At 41.7% G+C, this 21,106-nt stretch overlaps 1 protein-coding gene across 4 annotated transcripts in view; it reads left to right on the forward strand.

Moving 5' to 3' along the window:
• HTT (huntingtin) overlaps positions 1-21,106 on the forward strand; it is a 167,821-nt gene that overhangs the window by 40,916 nt on the left and 105,799 nt on the right. For all 4 annotated transcript variants that reach the window (XR_012434581.1, XR_012434582.1, XM_045392045.2 and 1 more), the window contains exons 7-19: positions 878-1,019; positions 1,621-1,799; positions 6,694-6,898; positions 8,363-8,410; positions 11,039-11,119; positions 12,794-13,134; positions 15,446-15,569; positions 15,828-15,946; positions 16,806-16,917; positions 17,159-17,296; positions 18,381-18,539; positions 18,631-18,728; positions 20,212-20,351. Coding sequence is in view for 2 of the 4 variants with exons in the window: in XM_045392045.2 (XP_045247980.2) it covers positions 878-1,019; positions 1,621-1,799; positions 6,694-6,898; positions 8,363-8,410; positions 11,039-11,119; positions 12,794-13,134; positions 15,446-15,569; positions 15,828-15,946; positions 16,806-16,917; positions 17,159-17,296; positions 18,381-18,539; positions 18,631-18,728; positions 20,212-20,351 (1,886 nt within the window). In the remaining 2 variants the exon portion in view is untranslated. The remainder of the gene's footprint in view (positions 1-877; positions 1,020-1,620; positions 1,800-6,693; positions 6,899-8,362; positions 8,411-11,038; positions 11,120-12,793; positions 13,135-15,445; positions 15,570-15,827; positions 15,947-16,805; positions 16,918-17,158; positions 17,297-18,380; positions 18,540-18,630; positions 18,729-20,211; positions 20,352-21,106) is intronic.

Raw genomic sequence — 21,106 nt, forward strand, 5'->3', positions numbered from 1 at the left:
TGGGAGTCGATAAGCCTCTGAGAAACAGATGATGCTAACCACGCTGTGGAAGAGAAACTTGTTTATAAATCAGATGTCCGTTACTGGTTTACTGCTTGTTTGCCCAGGCATAGCTCCGACAGAGTCCCCGACTCATAGTGATTGCTCAGTGCGTGCTGAACAATGATTGGAATCAAGTCATGGCTCAGAGCATAGTTTTGAATAATGGGAAATTGATGTTCTTAAGTAACATAGTCACCAAGATAATGCGACTAGATGAGTCACCCCTTTTCAATTTTAGGATATTTTTATCAAGATTTAAGTGGTCATCATTAGAATTATAGCAGTTTCTCCTTTGGATTGTTCTAGAGGCCCAGTGAGAAAGTATTCCCTAATTTCTCAGGAGAACAGTTGTGGGTAGTGTGCTGTCATGTCCAGTTAAATTGCAGACGTTTCCGGTTGAAGATATTCCAGTCCTGAGAACTTTGTGACATTAGCAGGACTTTTACAAGCCATCTCTTAGGGTGGGGCATTACTGTAGTTGGCTGGTACTCTTTTCTCCTTAACTTTGTCATTTGTTGATTTTTTTTTTTTAACTGTCCCCAAACACTGTGGGCAGACAGTATCTAGAATTGAGGCCTCCACCCCTGCAGAGAGGACATGGATGCTGAGCAGTCCCCGAGTGAAGATTATAAAGAAGCAAATAGAGTACACGTGTCTGTGAACTGTTCTTGAGTCTCCCAAATTCGGGGTACTTCTGTTCAGCTATAGGAAAAGCCTCAAACTGTTTATACTTTGCAAGAATTGGAAACTTCTAATTCAAGTTAAGTTTTACGGAATGCATGGTAAGCTTCATAGGAGCTTCATCTTTTATCTGCTTGGACTTTTGCTTCTATAGGTTTTGTTAAAGGCCTTCATAGCGAACCTGAAGTCAAGCTCCCCCACTATTCGGCGGACAGCTGCTGGATCAGCAGTGAGCATCTGCCAGCACTCAAGAAGGACACAGTATTTCTATAGCTGGCTACTAAATGTGCTCTTAGGTAAGGTGGAGGCATACAGGTGGAAGGGTCTCCAGCATGTATTCATGATAGACCTTTGAAATAATTAAAATCAGATGATCCCTCAGCTTCTAGACCAGGCTATTTGGCACTGGTTGACTGAATGTGAACTGCATTGGGACTGCTGTGAGCACGCATGGGTCTCTGTGACCCTGCAGATGCAGCCATGCCCAGGGACACCTAGCTGGTCAGTGGGTGTGGGCTGGTGTGAGCCCTGCCTGCCACCCAGGGCCTGGTCCTCCGTCTGTGCCGGCCCTGACTACGGTGAGTCTGTGAGGCTTGAGACTGTGCCTTGGGTCCCTGTGGGTTCTCTGTAGGTCAGTTGACAGTTTCTCCTGTTGTTTGGGTAACTGTGGAAATGAACACTGGCAAGTGCTGAAGTGAGCACTGGACGCGTGATATGGACCCTGCCAAGCCAGGGATATGGGTGTGTAGCCACTCCCAGTGGGCCTCATGGTGTACTCGTTCACGGTCATGTTTGTGCCATATTGATCTCTTGGGATCTCTTCTTTTTTAACAAATTAAGCGGGGAATCTCCAAACAGTGAGTTGGATGTTAAGATATCTTGCTGCTGCCCCCACAGGCTTACTGGTTCCTGTCGAGGAGGAGCACTCCACCCTGCTGATTCTTGGCGTGCTGCTCACCCTGAGGTATTTGGTGCCCTTGCTGCAGCAGCAGGTCAAGGATACAAGCCTGAAAGGCAGCTTCGGAGTGACACGGAAAGAAATGGAGGTCTGTCCTTCTGCAGAGCAGCTTGTCCAGGTAGGAGCACAGGGTTTACTCTAGGCCTGGCATGTGAACAACTGACATTCGAAGAACTGATAACTTTGGAAGAGAAGCGGCAGAACCGAGGGTTAGAGGTGTGGACTCTGGAGCTGTGCTGCTCGGTTCCGACCCTAGGTGCTGACCTCTAGCTGCCTTCCTTCTGTATGCCATTGTCACCGTGAGTCAGATGCAGGTGATGCCTCTTCAGGTGCCACTCTGTTTCTAAAACCAGAGGTCACGATATGTGTTCATACACCCAGTAAATACTGATTGAGCACCCACTGTGTGCTCGGGTCTGGGGTAGGTGCTGGGGGTCCTGTGGTGAGTATTTCCGCTGCAGCCTCTGCCCCGTGGAGCCTGTGGCCTGGTGCACTGGTCGAGGCAGGGTGGTATGCCCCCTCAGGGAGGTGGGGACGTGGTCCTTCGGGGTGTCAGAACAAAATGTTGGAACTTCTCTTTCCAATGCAGAGAAACCCTGCAGTAATTCTAATGTACTGTGATTGGCAGTTGACTTCAGTTCTTTGTAGCGTGCTTACTCAGGTTATTTTCACTAACTGTGTAACAGTGCAGCCTCATTTTAAGCAATTGAATTTTTTGAACTTTACTTAAAATATTAGGTCAGGGTTTTTATTGTGCTTAACATGTGCCATTTAGCTAAATTTTGTAGGATATAAAATTGTAAGTGACTTAAAATGATTCTTGCATAGAATCATGAATTGAAGATAATGCTAATAATTTAAGCACTGAGTTAGGTAGTGTTTGTGAAGTGCTTAGAATGCTTCCTGGCACATGTGAAGGCCATGTAAGTGCTGCTTATTGATAAACAGCTGAGCAAGAGTGAACTCTAAGAAATGAATGGGGCTGAGAGTTCTATTCCACCCAGCTGCCCTTTGGTTATTTTACAGAATAAAAGCAGAGTCTCATGGGATATGACATTTAATTATATTTCCTTCACAAAAAACACTGCTGAATATTTTGTGGAGTAAAAAGGGTGTAGCCATGGCAATAATACATTTAAAATATAGTTTATTTCATCTTTACCTTACCTGTTTTTTTTTTTTTAAGCTAGCTTTATATTGAGAATTGCATACATGCAAAAGTATCAAGTCATGACCAGTTACATTTCATTTATAATCCTACTTCTCCCTTTTTTTTTTTTATTATTTGGAAGCAAACCACAATCATCCTCTTACTTCATCTATAGGTATTTCAGTATCTCTATAGATGAGGACTCTTTTTTATTTTTAAAACTTAATGATGGTCAGGCGCAGTGGCTCATGCCTGTAGTCCCAGAACTTTGGGAGGCCAAGGCGGGCAGATCACTTGAGCCTAGGAGTTTGAGACCAGCCTGGGAAACATGGTGAAACCCCATGTCTTTAAAAAAAAAAAAACAAAATCAGCCAAGTGTGGTGATGCATGCCTGTAGTCCCAGCTACTTGGGAGGCTGAGATGGGAGGATCACATGAGCCTGGAAGGTCGAGGCTGCAGTAAGCCATGATTGTACCACTGCACTCCAGCCTGGTTGATGGAGCAAGATTCTGTCTCAAGAAAACAAAACGAAACTCCAAAAAAATGTCACAAAACAGTGCCATTGTTAGACCTGAAAATATTAAACATTTCCTACATCAAATACCCACTAACTCATTGTCAATTTTTCTCTCTACTCTTTTGGAATCAGCATATAAATAAAATTGGTTGATAAGGATTGTAAATCTCTTTGATCAACTGGTTCTCCTCCATCCGAATTTTTTTTTCCCTTTAGAGTTCATTTATTGAGAAACCAGATTATTTGTCTTCTAAGTTTTCCTGTGGTCTGATATACTGCTTACATCTCCATTGTGTAAATTAACACCTTTTTCTGTTCTCTGTATTTCCTGTACATCAATAATTGGAGGAAAAACCTGGTCAGATTTAGTGTATATTTTATATCTGAGTTCAGTATTTCGTATATAATATTTTAAGGTAAGAGTATACTCTTTTAAAAAGTGTTGAGACTATATGCTCAATTTTTTTTAACAGATGCTTTTGAAAAGGCTGCTTGATCATAAAAGTTTAGAGACCATTGGTCTGTTGGGAGAAGCAAATAATTACGAAACAGTTTAGCAAGGTTAAGGTGCACATGGTAGGGCCTGGAGAGGTTCAGTCGTGAGCCGTCACTTATGGGCACGTGGAATCTGACCCGGCACAGAGAGCTGGGAGAAGACAGGAGCTTTATAGACAGAAAACGTGGTCTTTGCCAAGTCCCGGGAGTGAAAGAGTGAGAGAATGCTCACAGCACATGAGTGTGGGTGCGTAGACAGAGCAACGGTGGGTCCTGAAAAGGCCTCCAGGCTTTCTCATAGATTAGCAAGAGTGTTGGTTATGGAGGTCAGAAGGAGGTTGAAACTGTGTTAAATTGGGATTGCAGTAATCCTGGAAGGACAGAGATAGAGGGTGAAGGGGAAAAAAGGGTATGGATGTGAGACTTAATTGCTGATTTTCTTAATACCTTTCTCCAAAGTAAATAAATGATATGGCACATTTTTGAACTAGCAAACTCTAGATATGATTATCTGTATAACATATCTTACTCCATCTTCTTTTGACTAATAACTGTTCTTAATTAAATTACTGTGAGATGTTCAATTCAGCAAATGTAGTTTGGCTAACTATATTTAATTAGAATTTAATATAATCCTAGGCCTGGCCAAACTATTAAGCAAGTGTGGGCAAAATATTGATAATTTTAGATATGCAGGAGCTCAGTTTCTTTCTATGTGTGCTTTTTGAAAAAGAAAGAAATTGAAAAATAGAGGAAGCCCTGAAATCCAAGAAACAAAGTCTCTCACCTAGGCATGCAATAAAAGCAATTCTAGGATGATTGTTGTTCGGCATGTAGTTTGTTAGAAAACATTCTTCTTGAATAAATAGTATGCCTAAGAAAGTGGGCAGAGGGAAGGCATATGCATATATTATTAACAAGGAGGGAGAAAAAGGCAATTAGTAACCATCCATAGGAGAGCCAGCAAGATTTATAAAGGAAATTTGTGATCCAAGTATGAAGCAAAATAAGATGCATAATAAATTTTAAGCAAGTAATAGATTACAGTAAGAGAACCCATTTGACCATTAATTTTGGGGCATTTTCTTTCAAATGACATGGAGTAGTAATGAAATATTTCTTTCTTTCTGAGTCTAGGTTATTGTGACTGGACTCAGAAAGAAAGATTTCATTATTGCAGTGAATAACATTTTTGAACATTATTCATAAATTATGCAGTGAATAACATTTATGAACACATGATACATAAGATACATACTGTTTATTTTTAATTAAGTTTTTCAGCTCAACTTCTCGGCAGGGAACATTAAATGTAAATAGTGTTACCTAGTAGCATGTAAATGGAAATCTCCATAGTATGAAAGCAGTGCTGTTGCTAACAGAATTTAGGAGGCGACAGATGAGGTGAAGGAAATGTGGGTGCCGATTTCCTTATTACATTGAGAGAAGCCAGGAGATTCTTTGTTCAAAATAGATGGCTTAAGAAGTCAAGGTATAAGCTGATTACCTAGAGCAGGTACCCACAAATGTTTTGTGTAAGGGGCCAGATAGTAAATATTTTCAGTCTTGCAGGCCATTCCAAGTCTGTGGCAACTAGGCCCCACTACCTTCGTAGCACGAAAGCAGCCACAGGCAGCCCATAAACGTGGCTGTGTTCCAGTGAAACTTTATGTACAAAAGCAGGTGCGGGCCAGACCTGACCTGTGTACTGTGGTTTGATGACCTGGGATTCAGGGGTATAGGAGTTACCATCAGAGGAGCTGAAAGTGAGACTTTTTACTTTATACTCTTCTACACTGTCTGATTTTTTAAAAAAGAAACATATGTATTTTATAATATTGAAGATGGGGTTGGCAAATAGCAAATAAAAATACAGGATGCCAGTGAAATTTGAACTTCAGATAAATTATGAGTAATTTTATGATGTAAGTATATTCCAAATCCTGTGGGACATACACTACAAAATTATTTGTTGTTTCTTTACAATTTAAATTTAACTGGGTGCCCTTGTCTTTTATCTGGCAACTCTAATTAAAGGGAAAAAGAATAAATTCATTATGTTCATATAATGTGATACAGCAGGGGTCCCCAGCCCCCACGCTGCGGAGCGGTATTGGTCCATGGCCTGTTAGGAACTAGGCTGCCCAGCAGGAGGTGAGCAGCAGGTGAGCTGGCATTCCCACCTGAGCTCCGCCTCCTGTCAGATCAGTGGCAGCATTTGATTCTCATAGTGCAAACCCTATTGTGAACAGCACGTGTAAGGGATCTAGATTGTGTGCTCCTTATGAGAGTCTACTGCCTGATGATCTGAGGTAGAACAGTCTCATCTTGAAACCATCCCCTGGCCCTGTGGAAAAATTGTCTCCCATGAAACCAGTCTCTGGTGCCAGAAAGGTTGGGGAGCACTGTGATATAGTATTGAAAGTGCTGATAAATGTGGCTACTGCCTTTAAAATGTCTGGTAGCTCTTTCTCAGTGGCACTCATAATAGTGTTTTTTGATTTTTAAATGTGTGTCAAGCTAACTCTCCCCTCAGTGTATGCTGGACTTTATTTTCCCTTTCCTAGTCACCAGTTTTGGGAAATAGAGATCTTCATTCTCATGCTGCTTCTCTAGTGGAAGTGCTCCATTTATTTTTAAGGAATGAATATAACAATGAAAAAATCATGGGAATTCAGAAAACAACATGGAAGGTAACGATCACATTGGTAGAAGTGATAGGGAAATATTTAGGGGGAGAAATTAAGGTGTAAACTTTGCCAACGAAGTCCTGTTAAAAAAAAAAAAAAGTGAAGCTTAGGATGCATTTTATAAACTCTGACCAGAACACCTGTGTTTCTCTGTTTCTAGGTTTATGAACTGACGTTACATCATACACAGCACCAAGACCACAATGTTGTGACCGGAGCCCTGGAGCTGTTGCAGCAGCTCTTCAGAACGCCTCCCCCCGAGCTTCTGCAAGCCCTGACCACAGTGGGGGGCATTGGGCAGCTTACTGCCGCTAAGGAGGAGTCTGGTGGCCGAAGCCGTAGTGGGAGTATTGTGGAACTTATAGGCAAGTTATTAGTAAGGTCTACTCTTACAGTTAACTTTTCAGTGATACTAGTTACCCTCTATTGATGATGGGCCTGCCCTGTGCTAAGCAGTCTGCATTGCATCTTCCTTGCCAAAACTTATAATACAGATTTCATCTTTATTTTATAAATAGGGGAGTTGGGCTGGGTGTGGTGGCTCAGGCCTGAAATTTCAGCACTTTGGAAGGATCACTTCAGCCCAGGAGTTTGAGACAGCCTGGCCAAGTGAGACCCTGTCTCTCCAAAAAAAAAAAAAAAAACAAAAACTGGGCATGGCGGCACGTGCCTGTAGTCCCAGCTGCTTTGGAGGCTGAGGTGGTAGGATTGCTTAAGCCCAAAAGGTTGAGGCTGCAGTGAGTTGTGATGGCAGCTGCACTGCAGCCTGGTGACCGAGCAAGATGCTGTCTCAACAAAATTTAAAAATCAAAGAAGAGAATTAAAGTTTAGAAGGTTAGGTGGCAAAATGAGGCCACACATTTAAAGCCCCTCCTCCTGATTCTTTCTCTACCTTGACTGCCTCCTGTGGTGGTTCAGTTGCTGAGAAATGAAAACAGTAGGGAAAATAGTTCTAGGATCCTTGTGTTAATTTGCCAGAAATGGCAACTGTAAGTCATCAGAGGGATGTGAGAGTTCCTTCCTGGCCCGACTTTAGAAAATCCATCTGTCCCCAGCTCTGCATCTGCCTCCACTGCCCAGTCTGCTCCTCTCCATGCGCTTGGGGCTGGGCCCTGTCCCACCATGCAGTGCTGCCCTGGAGCAGTGAGCTTAGTGGGTCCTTTCTGGCATGAGAGCTGCCTTTGGGAGCTGGAGTGGGTGGGAATCTCTGAATCCCAGCCTCTACCGCTGGGTCTGGTGCCTAGCAGGCTATGGATAAGCTTTTGCTGACTCTAGCCTCCCCTAGGCCACTGCAGCGTGGTCGGTGTAGTGCACTGCGTGTGCAGCATGGCCTTTACTCACAGCCTCCACATTAGAGAGAATCTGACTGAAGTCTCGTTGCTGCCTCGTGTGAGCATAAATGTTTGCCGGAACCATGAGCAGGAAATATTAATCTGCCTTGTTTCCTGTCCTTTACACTGAAGAATCTTTTTCTGTATGGGATGCATGCCTTACAAATAATGAGTGGAAATACTCATCGCTAATGAAAAGTTATACCTGATTGTTAGTCTACCAAATAATCTGAGATTTCTAATACTTTTAATTTGGCTTTTAAAATGCAATTTATCTTAGCTTTTTTGACTTCTTAGGTCATATCTTTAGAACTATGTATTTGAATGTTAATGTAATTTTCATATTGAAATTAAAATGTTGAACTGTGATGTTAAGTGCTTCCTGTGGAAATACATTCACATTTGATTCAACTTTGAATCAAGCTGTTTGAAGATTTTCACATTTCTTCTAGATTTTATCAGCTTGTTACTTTATCTGTCACTTTCTGTGATTTACAGCTGGAGGGGGTTCCTCATGCAGCCCTGTCCTTTCAAGAAAACAAAAAGGTGATTATTTCAGAAATCAGAGTCTTGTGTTGAATCTTACTGATTTCCTTGTATTTCTGTAATGTAATGTATCTTGTATTTCTTGTAATACTGTATTGGACTCTGTGTATGTATATATCTTCTCAGTGGAGTGATTGTATGTGTGAATGTTGCTGGAATCTGATAACAAGGCCTGAATAGTTTTATAGGGTGGCTTTTAACAATTACTTTCATATCAGAATTGCTTTGTCATACATTTTGAATGCATCATAAATTTCTAATGTTCGGGGTCAGCAGACTTTTTCTGTAAAGGGACAGAGTGCAAACATCTTAGCTTTATGAGCCATATGGTCTCTTTTGCAACCATTCAGCTCTGCCCTGTGGCAGGAATGCAGTTGTAGACAATACACGAGCTACTGGCCAGCCATGTTCCAGTAGAACTTTACTTACAGGAACAGGCAGGCTGTAGTTTGCCCATACCTGCCTTAGGGAATGTGTTGTTATATTTTATGAAGTTAACTTACCTTCCCAGTGAATTTTGTTTAGCATTAGTCAGGAATATTATTAAGTAGCTTCTTTTCCAGCCTGGGCAATGTCATGAGACCCGGTCTCTACCGAAACAAGACCAAACAAAAAAACAGCCAGGCATGGTGGCATGTGCCTGTAGCCTCAGCTGCTGTTCTGGAGGCTGAGGCAAGAGGATTGTTTGAGCCCAGGAGTTTGAGGTCACAGTGAGCTGTGATCATGCCACTGCACTCCAGCCTGGGCAACAGAATGAGACCTCGTGTCGTTAAAAAAAACAACAAAAAAAGTTTCCTTTGTTGGACTGTTTTAATTTGGACCTGGTTATCATTTTTCAGCCATATCTAACTTTGTACATATCAGAATGTTCTGATAAAGCTTAACTTTTATTAAAGTGTTTCTGATAGTTTTGGTACACATTATCTTTTGCAATGCCAGTTATTTTCTTTTCCAGTGGGGATTTGCATAGGAAAAAAATTGCTGTCACTTTCTATTTTGAAATCTTAAAAGACTGATCCTTTTTTGTGTCATGATTTGAGTGTTTAATTGAGAGCCTAATGCCTAATATTATTTGCAGTATTGAATGGGATCTTAACAGGAATAACATTCTAGCCTTCATTGAATTAAGTAAACATTTCTTGAAAGAACTTGGAATCTATAATATTTGGGTCATCACAGTATGAGATACTTAATCAAATTTGAGATTTTAGTGAAACATTGTTGAAAAGCCAAAAAGATTCTAGGAAAAATTCATCTCTATATTCTTGAATTAGGAGAGATTTTCGGACCTGTGACTAAGTTACTCTGACACTTGTTTGTTTCTTAGTCACTCTTTCCAGTGGCAGTGAAAAAGAAGATGACTGGTTCACATTGTTGAGATTAGTTTATCCTCTTCTGGCTAGGACATGGGATATATCCTGTCTCTTTTAAGCCCTTTTGGTATTTTTTCCCCCATTTAGAGCTGTGTCTTCAAACTGTTTTGTTATAGCTGGAAAATCCTTTTTTTAAGTGAAATCTGCCCAAATTATAAGACAGATGAAAGTAGAGTTGTGTTGGATATAGGATTAGGGTGCAAGTGGCGGGGGTGTCCTGGAGCCTCTCTTCTGAGGGCAGGCAGCCTAGCGCTCGTGCCTTTGAGGAAATTACCCTGGGGATGGTCTATGGAACATATTTGCAAACCACTGATTCGAAAGATAGAGATGGCTTTTGTTAAGATCTGAATTCACCTTTTTGGCATTTTATTTGATTTCTCAAGGGAAAGAACTTATTTTGTAATAAAGTTTCCTATTATTTAGTAGATAGGCCAAGTTGCTGTGTTAATTTAACCTAGATTTTGGGTTTCCTTTGCTAATTTTTTTCACCTTTAATGTTACATCATTGTAAATTTGTGGAAGTTATACTTCTGACTTATTCTTTGAAGAGCAGAAATTAGAAATTTCCAATAATTATTTTGATAGTGTCATTTAATGACATTAATATGTAATGTAGCCACAAAGATTTAATGAGTTCAGTTAAGTCATATTAAGACTGTTGGTTTCATTTGTTTTCATTAATGTAATTCTGAAGATGAACAATAAAATGTATTTTTAGAACTTTCAAGTGAAATATTATTTCATCCTTCCAGATCATATAATGCTTGAGTTCTGATTGTTAATCATAAAGTCAAGAAAATTAAAAGATAATAAAATGAAAGTGACTTTTAGGTGTTAGAGTTTTATGTACAAATTCTGGTGTGTCATTGGAGCTATCACATGAATATTTCAAAGGCCAATAGCATTGGGTCTTTACAGTTAAAACTTACTATTTTTAAGTTTAAGTAGTACTATAGATTATTTAATAATCGAAATCAATAAATATTAATTATTAAAATGTTTTGTGGTATACTTTGAGAATCATTGCTTTTAACTTTTTCCATATAGGTTTATTAACTTTAATAGCATTCTAAACATAACATCTCTACATTCTTTGTGTTTAATACTGTAGAGGTATAAAAATACTTATATATGATGATAAACCATATTAGAGTAAATTAAATATTCTTATGAGTTTCATTTTAGAGTGCATTTACTTAATTTTGAAATCCTTATTTTTAGCAAACTAAAGGAATGTTGGTACATTATTTACTAGGCAAAGTGCTCTTAGGAGAAGAAGAAGCCTTGGAGGATGACTCTGAATCGAGATCGGATGTCAGCAGCTCTGCCTTTGCAGGTAGTTCTCACTAGTTAGCCACTGGTGTGGACCTTCACTCTCTGCCGTCCACCCCATGCCCTTCCTGCCCGTCCCCTGCACCTGGTGGACAGCACAACTGGGGGCAGCAGTGGACCCAGGTTGCTTAAATGGGGGATATTTGGGCTTCTTTCATAATACTTACTCTGAAGCTTGTGTGTCTGTGGTGTTTGCATCATATATTTGCTGTTTTCTGTGGTTTAGACTGTTTTAAAATTAGGTTTATGCTCCTTGAGCATAGGGCTTTGTGAGTAGGGATGGCACGTCGAAACGTCTCATGAGTTGGATGGGTTATGCTGGGGGTTGGAAATGGGATGAAAAATTGTGGGATGAAAAATTGCCTATGGATAGTTTAACTTGAAAGAATCTGCCTTTGTTTACAGATAGTTATCTTTTTTTTTTTTTTTTGAGATAAAGAGTCTCACTCTGTCACCCAGTGCCGATACCCAATGTCACTGGCATGGAGTGGTGTGCTCTTGGCGCACTGCAGCTTCCGCCTTCTGGGTTCCAGCCGTTCTCCTACCTCAGCCTCCCAAGTAGCTGGGACTACAGGTGCCCGTCACCACGGCTGGCTAAGTTTTGTATTTTTTGTAGAGACGAGGTTTTACCATGTTGACCAGGCTGGTCTTGAAGTCCTGACTTCAAGTGATCCGCCTGTCTCAGCCTCCCACAGTGCTGGGATTACAGGCGTGAGCCACTGTGCCTGGCCAGTTACAGATAGTTATCTAATGAAATTCTCTGTGTACTTTATAAAAGATGAGGATTAACTTAAGGTACTAATAACTGGATTATATGAGGGTGGTTTTGGTTGTATAATCCTATCTAAAAGAATATTTTAGCTGTAACTGAAAGTAAGACTTAAATATTTAGGGAGGAAAATCTGAATAATTCTAGTAGTAATTATTTACAAAATAAAAATAGATTTTATTTTTGATTACACAAATTAAACAACAATAAAACATCACAGCAATCTAGACTAGTATAAAGGTCACACGCTTACCAACCCAACCGCCCCAGGAGTGACCACTGCCAACAGCTTCATGTTGACCTTTTTGCCATGATTTCTATATAGTCTTTTTTGTTTTTAAATGGTAATTAAAAAAGTCAACTAGGAAAATGTGTTAGAAGTTTATCTTCCAGGAGAATAATAGGACTGGAGTCGAGATCTTGAACGTGGCTTGGAAGAAGGCAAGCCCACCCCAGAGAGATTACAGTTGTTCGGGACCACTGCTTGCTTAAAGGACCTGCGTGTCTGGGACCGCCTAGTTTTGTGCCCCTGACTAGGCTGCCCCTTAATTACGAACGTCTTTATAAATTGCCCTAGCCAGGGCTTGGAGTAGTTGGTTAAGAACTTGAACTTCAGTTTTTGCAGTGAAACACCGTTTGAGAATATTACCTTCTGATAAGCCTTATTTTATTAAGATGGGTACTGTAGCGAGAGGCAGTGTGAGTGGTACATGAGGGATGCACTGCTGTCCTGCATTTCACTGTCTTCAGGATGCTATGCAGTGATGACATTTGGAAACATTTCATCAAACATTCCATCAAATGGAAACATTGGATGACAGTGGAACTTTTTGTTATTTTGCAAGCCTTTGATTCCATATTGAATGTTTTCTCTCGCCATTTGACAAATGAGTGTTTCTCTGTCTTCAGCCTCAGTGAAGGATGATATCAGTGGAGAGCTGGCTACTTCTTCAGGGGTTTCCACTCCAGGGTCAGCAGGTCACGACATCATCACGGAGCAGCCACGGTCACAGCACACGCTGCAGGCGGACTCAGTGGATCTGGCCAGCTGTGACTTGACAAGCTCTGCCACGGATGGGGATGAGGAGGATATCTTGAGCCACAGCTCCAGCCAGGTCAGCGCTGTCCCATCTGACCCTGCCATGGACCTGAATGATGGGACCCAGGCCTCCTCGCCCATCAGCGACAGCTCCCAGACCACCACCGAAGGGCCTGATTCAGCTGTCACCCCTTCAGACAGTTCTGAAATTGTAAGTGTGCGGAGGGGCCTGCCATCTTTTATTTTTTATTTGAGACAGAGTCTCACTCTGTAGTGCAGCGGAGGCCGGGCACAGTGGCTCACGCCTGTAATCCTAGCACTTTGGGAGGCCGAGGTGGGCGGATCACTTGAGGTCAGGAGTTCGAGACCAGCCTGGCCAGCATGGTGAAACCCCGTCTCTACTAAAAATACAAAAATTAGCTGGGTGTGGTGGCACATGCCTGTAATCCTAGCCATTAGGGAGGCTGAGGCAGGAGAATTGCTTGAGCCCAGGAGGCGGAGGTTGCAGTGAGCCGAGATCGTGACACTGCACTCCAGCCTGGGTGACAGAGCGAGACTCCGTTTCAAAAAAATAAAAATAAAAAAATAAAGTGTAGTAGCACGTTCCCAGCTCACTGCAACTTCTGCCTCCCAGGCTCGAGTGATTCTCCTGCCTTAGCCTCCTTAGTAGCTGGGATTATAGGCGGGCACCATCACACACAGCTAATTTTTGTATTTTTAGTAGAGATGGGGTTTCACCATGTTGGCCAGGCTGGTCTCAAACTCCTGACCTCAAGTGATCCACCCATCTTGGCCTCCTAAAGTATTGGGATTATATTTGTGAGCTACCATGCCCGACCCTACTGTCTGCCATCTTTTGAGCTCTTCCCTGGAGACCCAGACCTGAACCCTCCTGCTTGTTCTCTTCTTGTCTAATACCCCTAATGACAGCGCAGCTTAGATCACTAGTGGAGAGCTTGACCTCATCTGATACCTTCACTGAAGGGAACAGCTTAGTGTCTTTTCCACTGAACACTGAGGTAAAAAATTGGAGTGGTTGATTATGTGAACTCTGCTAAAATTGAGTGCATTTTACATTTTTTAAGGCCTTTTTAGACCCTGGTTAAATAATTATTTTTAAAAATCCTGAAGGAGCCTATTATAAACAGATCTGTGGTCTTAATGAAATGTGATTAATACTGTGCATTATTTTAAGAACTTTTGACTTTTCAAAAAACTTTTACAACATTTCCCATTTTATAGCAGCATAGGTGTAAGTACCTCTCATCCCTGAGTTAGTGGACAAGAAACCCTCATGGATAGTCTAATAACGTTTGGTACAAGTCTATGTTGTTTTATACTCCATTTTATTTTCAGTTTTAAAAACTGGTTAAATATGTGTAACATAAAATCTACCTTCTTAACCATTTTTTACGTATGCAGCTTGCTGGAATAAATAATTAAATAATGTCATGGAATCATCGCTCCACCCATCTGTGTAACCTTTTGATCATGTGACACTGAAGCTCTGTTCCCATTGAACTCTCTATTCCTCCTTCCCCGCCAAGTCCCTGGCAACCACCATTCTTCTTTCTGTCTTCTGAATTTGACTACTTTAGGTTCTCATATACTTTAGGGTCACACCGTATTTGTTTTAGTTAGCATAATGTCCGCAAAGCTCATGCATATTGTAGCCTGTGTTGAACTTCCTAATGTTTCAGGCCAAATGCTATTCCATTGTATGGATAGGCCACATTTTGCTTTTCCATTTCTCTGTCCATGGACACTTGTATTGCTTTCATGCTTTAGCTATTGTGAATCGTGCTGTTATGAACATGCGTGTACAAATGTCTCCTGGAGACTCTGCTTTCCATTTTTTTGGCTAAATACCCAGAATTGGAGTTGCTTTTACATTCTGATTTTAATTTAAAACATTTATATCATTGAGTGTTTTACTTAATAGTATAATAGTTAGCAAACTAATATTTTGGTAATAATTTGCTGGTAGTTTTAGAGTCCATTGCTCAGTTTTTTTAGGTAAATTACACAGGACATTTCAAGGGGACATGGAACAACTTGTGATGTGGAATCATGCCCCAAGCTGATGGCTAAACATACGAAATACCATGCCCTAAATTTAGTAGATTTAGTCTTTGCAATTTAGGAGATAACCTGTTATATTGTTAGGTTTTTGTCTAAAAGCTTTGTCCTCATATTTCCAACTTGCTGTAAAATTTGTTCGTGAAGACAAATATTTTTGTATGGGTTTTTTCTTTTTTATATTAAAAAGAAATGTCCACATTGGAATTTTTTTGGAGTTTTTAGAGCTAATAGAGCTTTTCATAATGTAGTGGGAATGAGTGATCAGTAAGCTCTTAGCAGTTTCCATGCACACATTTCTGTGCATTGAAATAAATGACAGATGAGTACATTTGTGTTCTGTGTGTAAAATGTGCTCTTTCTTCGTTGCATTTCCATGTTGGAGGGCTTGTCTCTTGGTGATCACACTTCAAAATTCTCACAGCCCCCCTTGAACCGTTTAGGTGTTAGACGGTACCGACAACCAGTATTTGGGCCTGCAGATTGGACAGCCCCAGGATGAAGATGAGGAAGCCACAGGTGTTCTTCCTGACGAAGCCTCGGAGGCCTTCAGGAACTCTTCCATGGGTATGTGGACCACAGGTGACGCGCTACAAAGTGGTCTTGTATTCAGGCCTGGACATCTTAATTATATCTTTGCTCTCAAGAAGAAATCCTTTGATATTGTTTTCTGAGTTCTGAATAGCTGATGAAAATGACCAATTGAGGAATAATCATACTTTTTCTTCATCTAAATCTTACGCTTTTGAGTTATCTTAGCATAAATGTGTAATTGTATTTTAAGTGGAAATTTGTCACTTAATCTTGATTTCTCTGTTTTTAAAGCCCTTCAACAAGCACATTTATTGAAAAACATGAGTCACAGCAGGCAGCCTTCTGACAGCAGTGTTGATAAATTTGTGTTGAGAGATGAAGCTACTGAACCGGGTGATCAAGAAAACAAGGTGAGGGACATAGGCTTGAGACAACTTGGTGTTTCTGAGCTTGTGTGAGGATTTAAAATCGCCCTGGCTACTATCTACTTTATTGCTTTCCCATCCCTGGGCCTTTAAATTTCCCCTTTAAATACCAGCTCTTCCCAGGCCTGTTGTTTTCCGCCTTTCCAGGTGCTACTGACAGCGTTAAGAATTGCCTGAGTTCTGCCTCCTTTGAGAGTGTGCCCCAGAGAAATCTATTCTGTACTGAGTGTTTCCTTGTCTGATTTCTTGGGCCATTCATTTGATGGCTGCGTATGGCCTTGCACCATGTTTTGGTTCTATTGAACTGTTTTAAAAGTCTCTGTTTATATTACCTTTTTACATGTAAATGTAACTGTCTTCACTTTTAATTGCTCAAGGGCAAGGAATAGCGTTTCACAGTTTCTCCCAGCAATCAGAATTACAGCCTTTGGCATCTCCCTGTCTACCAGGCCCAGTTCGTCTTAGCTTTGGGCTTCCCCAGGCTGTTACCTTTCCCTGAGTAGCTTCTGCTTGTCCTGTAGAAGACCACTCATGCTTTGCTTCCAGAGCAGCCTTTTCTGAATGCCTGGTGTCAGGTGCCTTCTTACTGTGCCCACCCTCCCTGCATGCTGCATTTATCCCCTGCCACAGCCCTGGGACCCTGTGTCCAGCTGCCTCTGACTTGTCTGTTTCTGCTTGGCCATGGTCTCTGTGAGGTCAGGTGTGCATATGAGCACAGACCAGGGCATCTCTTTATCCCCAGCACCCAGTGTAAGTGCTACTCTAGGACTATTTGTTGAATGAACTAATGCATGAATGTATTGGTTGAGTATGAGACAAACAAGTGTCACTGTCTCCTTTCTAGCCTTGCCGCATCAAAGGTGACATTGGACAGTCCACTGATGATGATTCTGCACCTCTTGTCCATTGTGTCCGCCTTTTATCTGCTTCGTTTTTGCTAACAGGGGGAAAAAATGGTGAGTACAAAAGGGGACGTGCAGAGTTGAAGGAAATAACTAGGTTTCAGAGGTCAACTTGGTGCCCGTTTATGTACTGTGTGTAGCAGAGGCAGTAGAATCTGAGGATGAGTTTGGTTTTCACTAGCCAAGGGGAAGGGAGGAAATGATGGGAGCAGGTAGGTTACTGGGTCTGGTTTTGTTCATTTGAGAAACAATCTGTTGTTTGAGGCTGAAGGTGGCTTGGGTGATTTCTTTGCAGTGCTGGTTCCGGACCGGGATGTGAGGGTCAGCGTGAAGGCCCTGGCCCTCAGCTGTGTGGGAGCAGCTGTGGCTCTCCACCCAGAATCTTTCTTCAGCAAACTCTATAAAGTTCCTCTTGACACCACAGAATACCCTGGTATGTTAAAAGTTCACATCTTATTTTCTCAGATTTAATCATTATTGTAAAAACGATTTCAGTATTGACTATTTTAGTTTTAGAGCGGTGTTTTGAGTTTATTTGGGATTTTTTTTTTTTTTTTTGAGACGGAGTCTCACGCTGTTGCCCAGGCTGGAATGCAGTGGCGCGATCTCGGCTCACTGCAAGCTCCGCCTCCGGGGTTCACGCCATTCTCCTGCCTCAGCCTCCTGAGTAGCTAGGACTACAGGCGCCCGCCACTGCGCCCGGCTAATTTTTTGTATTTTTAGTAGAGATGGGGTTTCACTGTGGTCTCGATCTCCTGACCTTGTGATCCGCCCGCCTCGGCCTCCCAAAGTGCTGGGATTACAGGCTTGAGCCACCGCGCCCGGCCTATTTGGGATATTTGACCCGCGTTGTAGCTCTTCAGAAAACACATGAATAGTGAAGTTCTTTGTTTCATGGTTTCTCTTTAGATGAAATCCGTAGAGGAAAAAAATAGAAACCTCAGCACGTAAGAGCCAACTTATATACGCATCGGATTTAAACCTAAAGCACAAATTGTGCATGGTCACGGTGGCGCTGAGTCACACTCAGCCAGGCCAGGCATTCACACTCAGGGTGAGTGGGCACCAGGACTGGCTGAGGCAGCAGTGGACCCGTGTCTGCACCCTGCCCATGCTTATTGTGGAGCCTTCTCGCTCGCTCTCTTTCTTTGGGTGAGAGGGTACACTTGTGTTTTTGAATTTATATGAGGTAAGGGTTTATATATAGGGTTTTTTCTAATCTTTTTTTAAGTGGAATCTGGAATTTTAATCAGATTTACTATCTGACAGCCTAGAATTATAATCCAGAAAGTCTGTGGTATTGAGGACATATTGGCAATATGATGAATCTGTAATCCTTAAATCCTGAAACTTTTTTTTTTTTTTTAATCACTTAGGGTTATTATAGTGAAGTCATTTCTGAATTTGGATCTTCTCTTCATACCTCTTTTTCTCTTTCCTGAGAATTAAGCTTTTGTTTTGAGTTAGAAAGTTGATAGTAGGAAATTGTTCCATGACTGGGCAATTTATCTCCACAGAGGAACAATATGTCTCAGATATCTTGAACTACATCGATCATGGAGACCCACAGGTTCGAGGAGCCACTGCCATTCTCTGTGGGACCCTCATCTGCTCCATCCTCAGCAGGTCCCGCTTCCACGTGGGAGATTGGATGGGCGCCATTAGAACCCTGACAGGTAGTGGCCAGTTTTTCAGCTGTGTTTTTTCTAGATATCCTTACTAAGGTTTCCGTTTCCATGACGATGTTTGTTTCTGTTCTTCTGTCAGGAAACACATTTTCTTTGGCGGATTGCATTCCTTTGCTGCGGAAAACACTGAAGGACGAGTCTTCTGTCACTTGCAAGCTGGCCTGTACAGCTGTGAGGGTGAGCGCGATCTCTGTGGAGCCATTGCTTCACTTAGTGGGCATTTTATCATTGCTGCAATTACAATTGGAGCTTAATAGGAAATATTTCCATACACTCTAAAGCTGTAACCAGTAATATCCACCATGTATCCATCTCTTAGCTTTAGAAAGAAAACATTGCCAGTAAAGTTAATGCTTCATAAACTTCAGTTTAAGTTTTAATTCTCAGAATATTTGTTTGAAATAGACTTCTTCCTAAAGGATATATTTAGAAATAACCTATCATTACATGTAAAGTCTGTTGAATATGCTGGGCACGGTGACTCATGCCTGTAAACTGAGCACTTTGGGAGGCCAAGGTGGAAGGATTGCTTGAGCCCAGGAGTTCAAGACTATGGGCAACATGGTTGATCCTGTCTCTACAGAAAATTAAAAAGAAAAAAAAAATTAATTGGGCGTGGTGGTGCATACCTGTAGTCTCAGCTACTCGGGAGGCTGAGGTGGGGGGATTACTTGAGCCCCGGAGATGAAGGCTGCAGTGAGGCATGGCTGCATCACTGCCCTCTAGCCTGGGCAACAGAGTGAGACTGTCTCAAAAATAATAGTAATAATAATCCGTTGAATTAAAAAAAACCCCAAAAACCACTGTGTTAGGCCCATAGTGTAGTAAGAGTTAAAGTGAGCTTTAGGGATTATTTACTCAACCTCTGTGTTTGTATGAAGTGGAATGGCCCCAGTTCTTTAAGTGATAGCATGTTGAACCTTTCCATACCAGCTGGCTCGTAAGTCACAACTGGCCAGTCAACAAGAGTCAAAATTAACTAGTAAAAATCAAAGCAAAAAACTTAGAATTGTCGAATTTGTGCGATACCTCCCCCTTTTAAAATGTCATGCCTGACAGTAATTTTTCCCTAGTTTCCATGTTTTGTTTCAGTCAGTTGTGTCTGTCTTGAGCAGAAGGAAGCATGCTAACAGCTCAGTCTCATGGCTAGCTGGGGGTCTGTGTGTCAGCCATGCATGTGATGGTGCCCCTGGGTGCCTGAGGCTGCAGGGGAGGGGTACAGCAGTAGGGGCCTGTTCTGTTCTCCCGTGCCTTGGAGTACATAGTGATATAGTGGGGTGGTCCTTGGTGTAGGTCCCTCGTTCCTACCCTGGGTCTGCGATTTATTTAGAAGTGGTGTTGGAGCTGTGCGGCAGGCCCCTTTGTAACTGATCAATGTTTGTGAAGTTGCCGTTTGAGAATTGAAACCATGACATAAGCAGAAATGGAAGAAAAAAAGAACCAGTTATTTGAAAGGGACACATTCACTTTTAAGCTTGTATTTACTGAGATAAAATATATACCATCAGTGTTCTTGAGAGGTGTGGGAAAAGTGCAACATCCTGGTTGCAGTTAAACCCAGAACGTTGTGTGTTGAAGACTGACAGTTCTCAAACCGTCAAGACGCGGGTACTGAGTGGGACTAACCTGCTGCCCTCTTGCCTCGGACCTTGTGTTCCAGCATTGTGTCATGAGTCTCTGCAGCAGCAGCTACAGTGAGTTAGGACTGCAGCTGATCATCGACGTGCTGACTCTGAGGAACAGTTCCTATTGGCTGGTGAGGACAGAGCTTCTGGAAACCCTTGCGGAGATTGACTTCAGGTAAGTGAGTCACGTCCATTAGATTTCATGAACTAAGCTCAATTGAAAGTCCTGGGGTCACTTGGTATAAGGAATGATGTTATCAAGTACCCTGCCCATCAGAAATCTGAGTGGTTTAGGTAGATGACAGTGATTTTCTCCCCCCAGTGGCTTTTTGCTGAACCTCGCCCTATGCGTGGATTTTATTTTATTTTATTATTTATTTAGAGACATGATCTTGCTCTGTTGCCCAGGCTTGGATGCAGTAGCACAGTCATAGCTCACTGTAGCTTTGAACTCCAGGACTCGAGTGGTCCTCCTGCCTCAGCCTCCCGGTTAGCTAGGACAATAGGTGTGTGCCATCACACTGGCTAATATTTTATTTTTTGTAGAAATGGGGTCTTGCTATGTTGCCCAGGCTAGTCTCATCTCCTGAGCTCAATTGATCCTCCAATCATGGCCTCCCAAAGTGCTGGGATTACAGGCATGAGCCACTGTGCCTGGCCTAGAATTTTAAAAGATAAATAGAAGTGTAGTTTTTTTTTTTTTTGGATAGTCCTAGTCATTTAAGTGTTCTGGATAGTAGGAATAAAAGAGCTTAGAATTTTTCATCTTTGTCTTAAACTTTTTAAAAAATGTAGCTTATGTTAATTCTGCTTGTTTTAAAAGAATATACTCATCATTATACTGAACCTAGGTAAGACAGCTGGTTTATATTTTGTTGCAATTAAAAAATGTGAGCTGTGGTTGCAGTGAGCCAAGATCGTGGCCATTGC

Source organism: Macaca fascicularis, chromosome 5 (assembly GCF_037993035.2).
Source record: "Macaca fascicularis isolate 582-1 chromosome 5, T2T-MFA8v1.1".
Classification (NCBI taxonomy): Eukaryota; Metazoa; Chordata; class Mammalia; order Primates; family Cercopithecidae; genus Macaca; species Macaca fascicularis.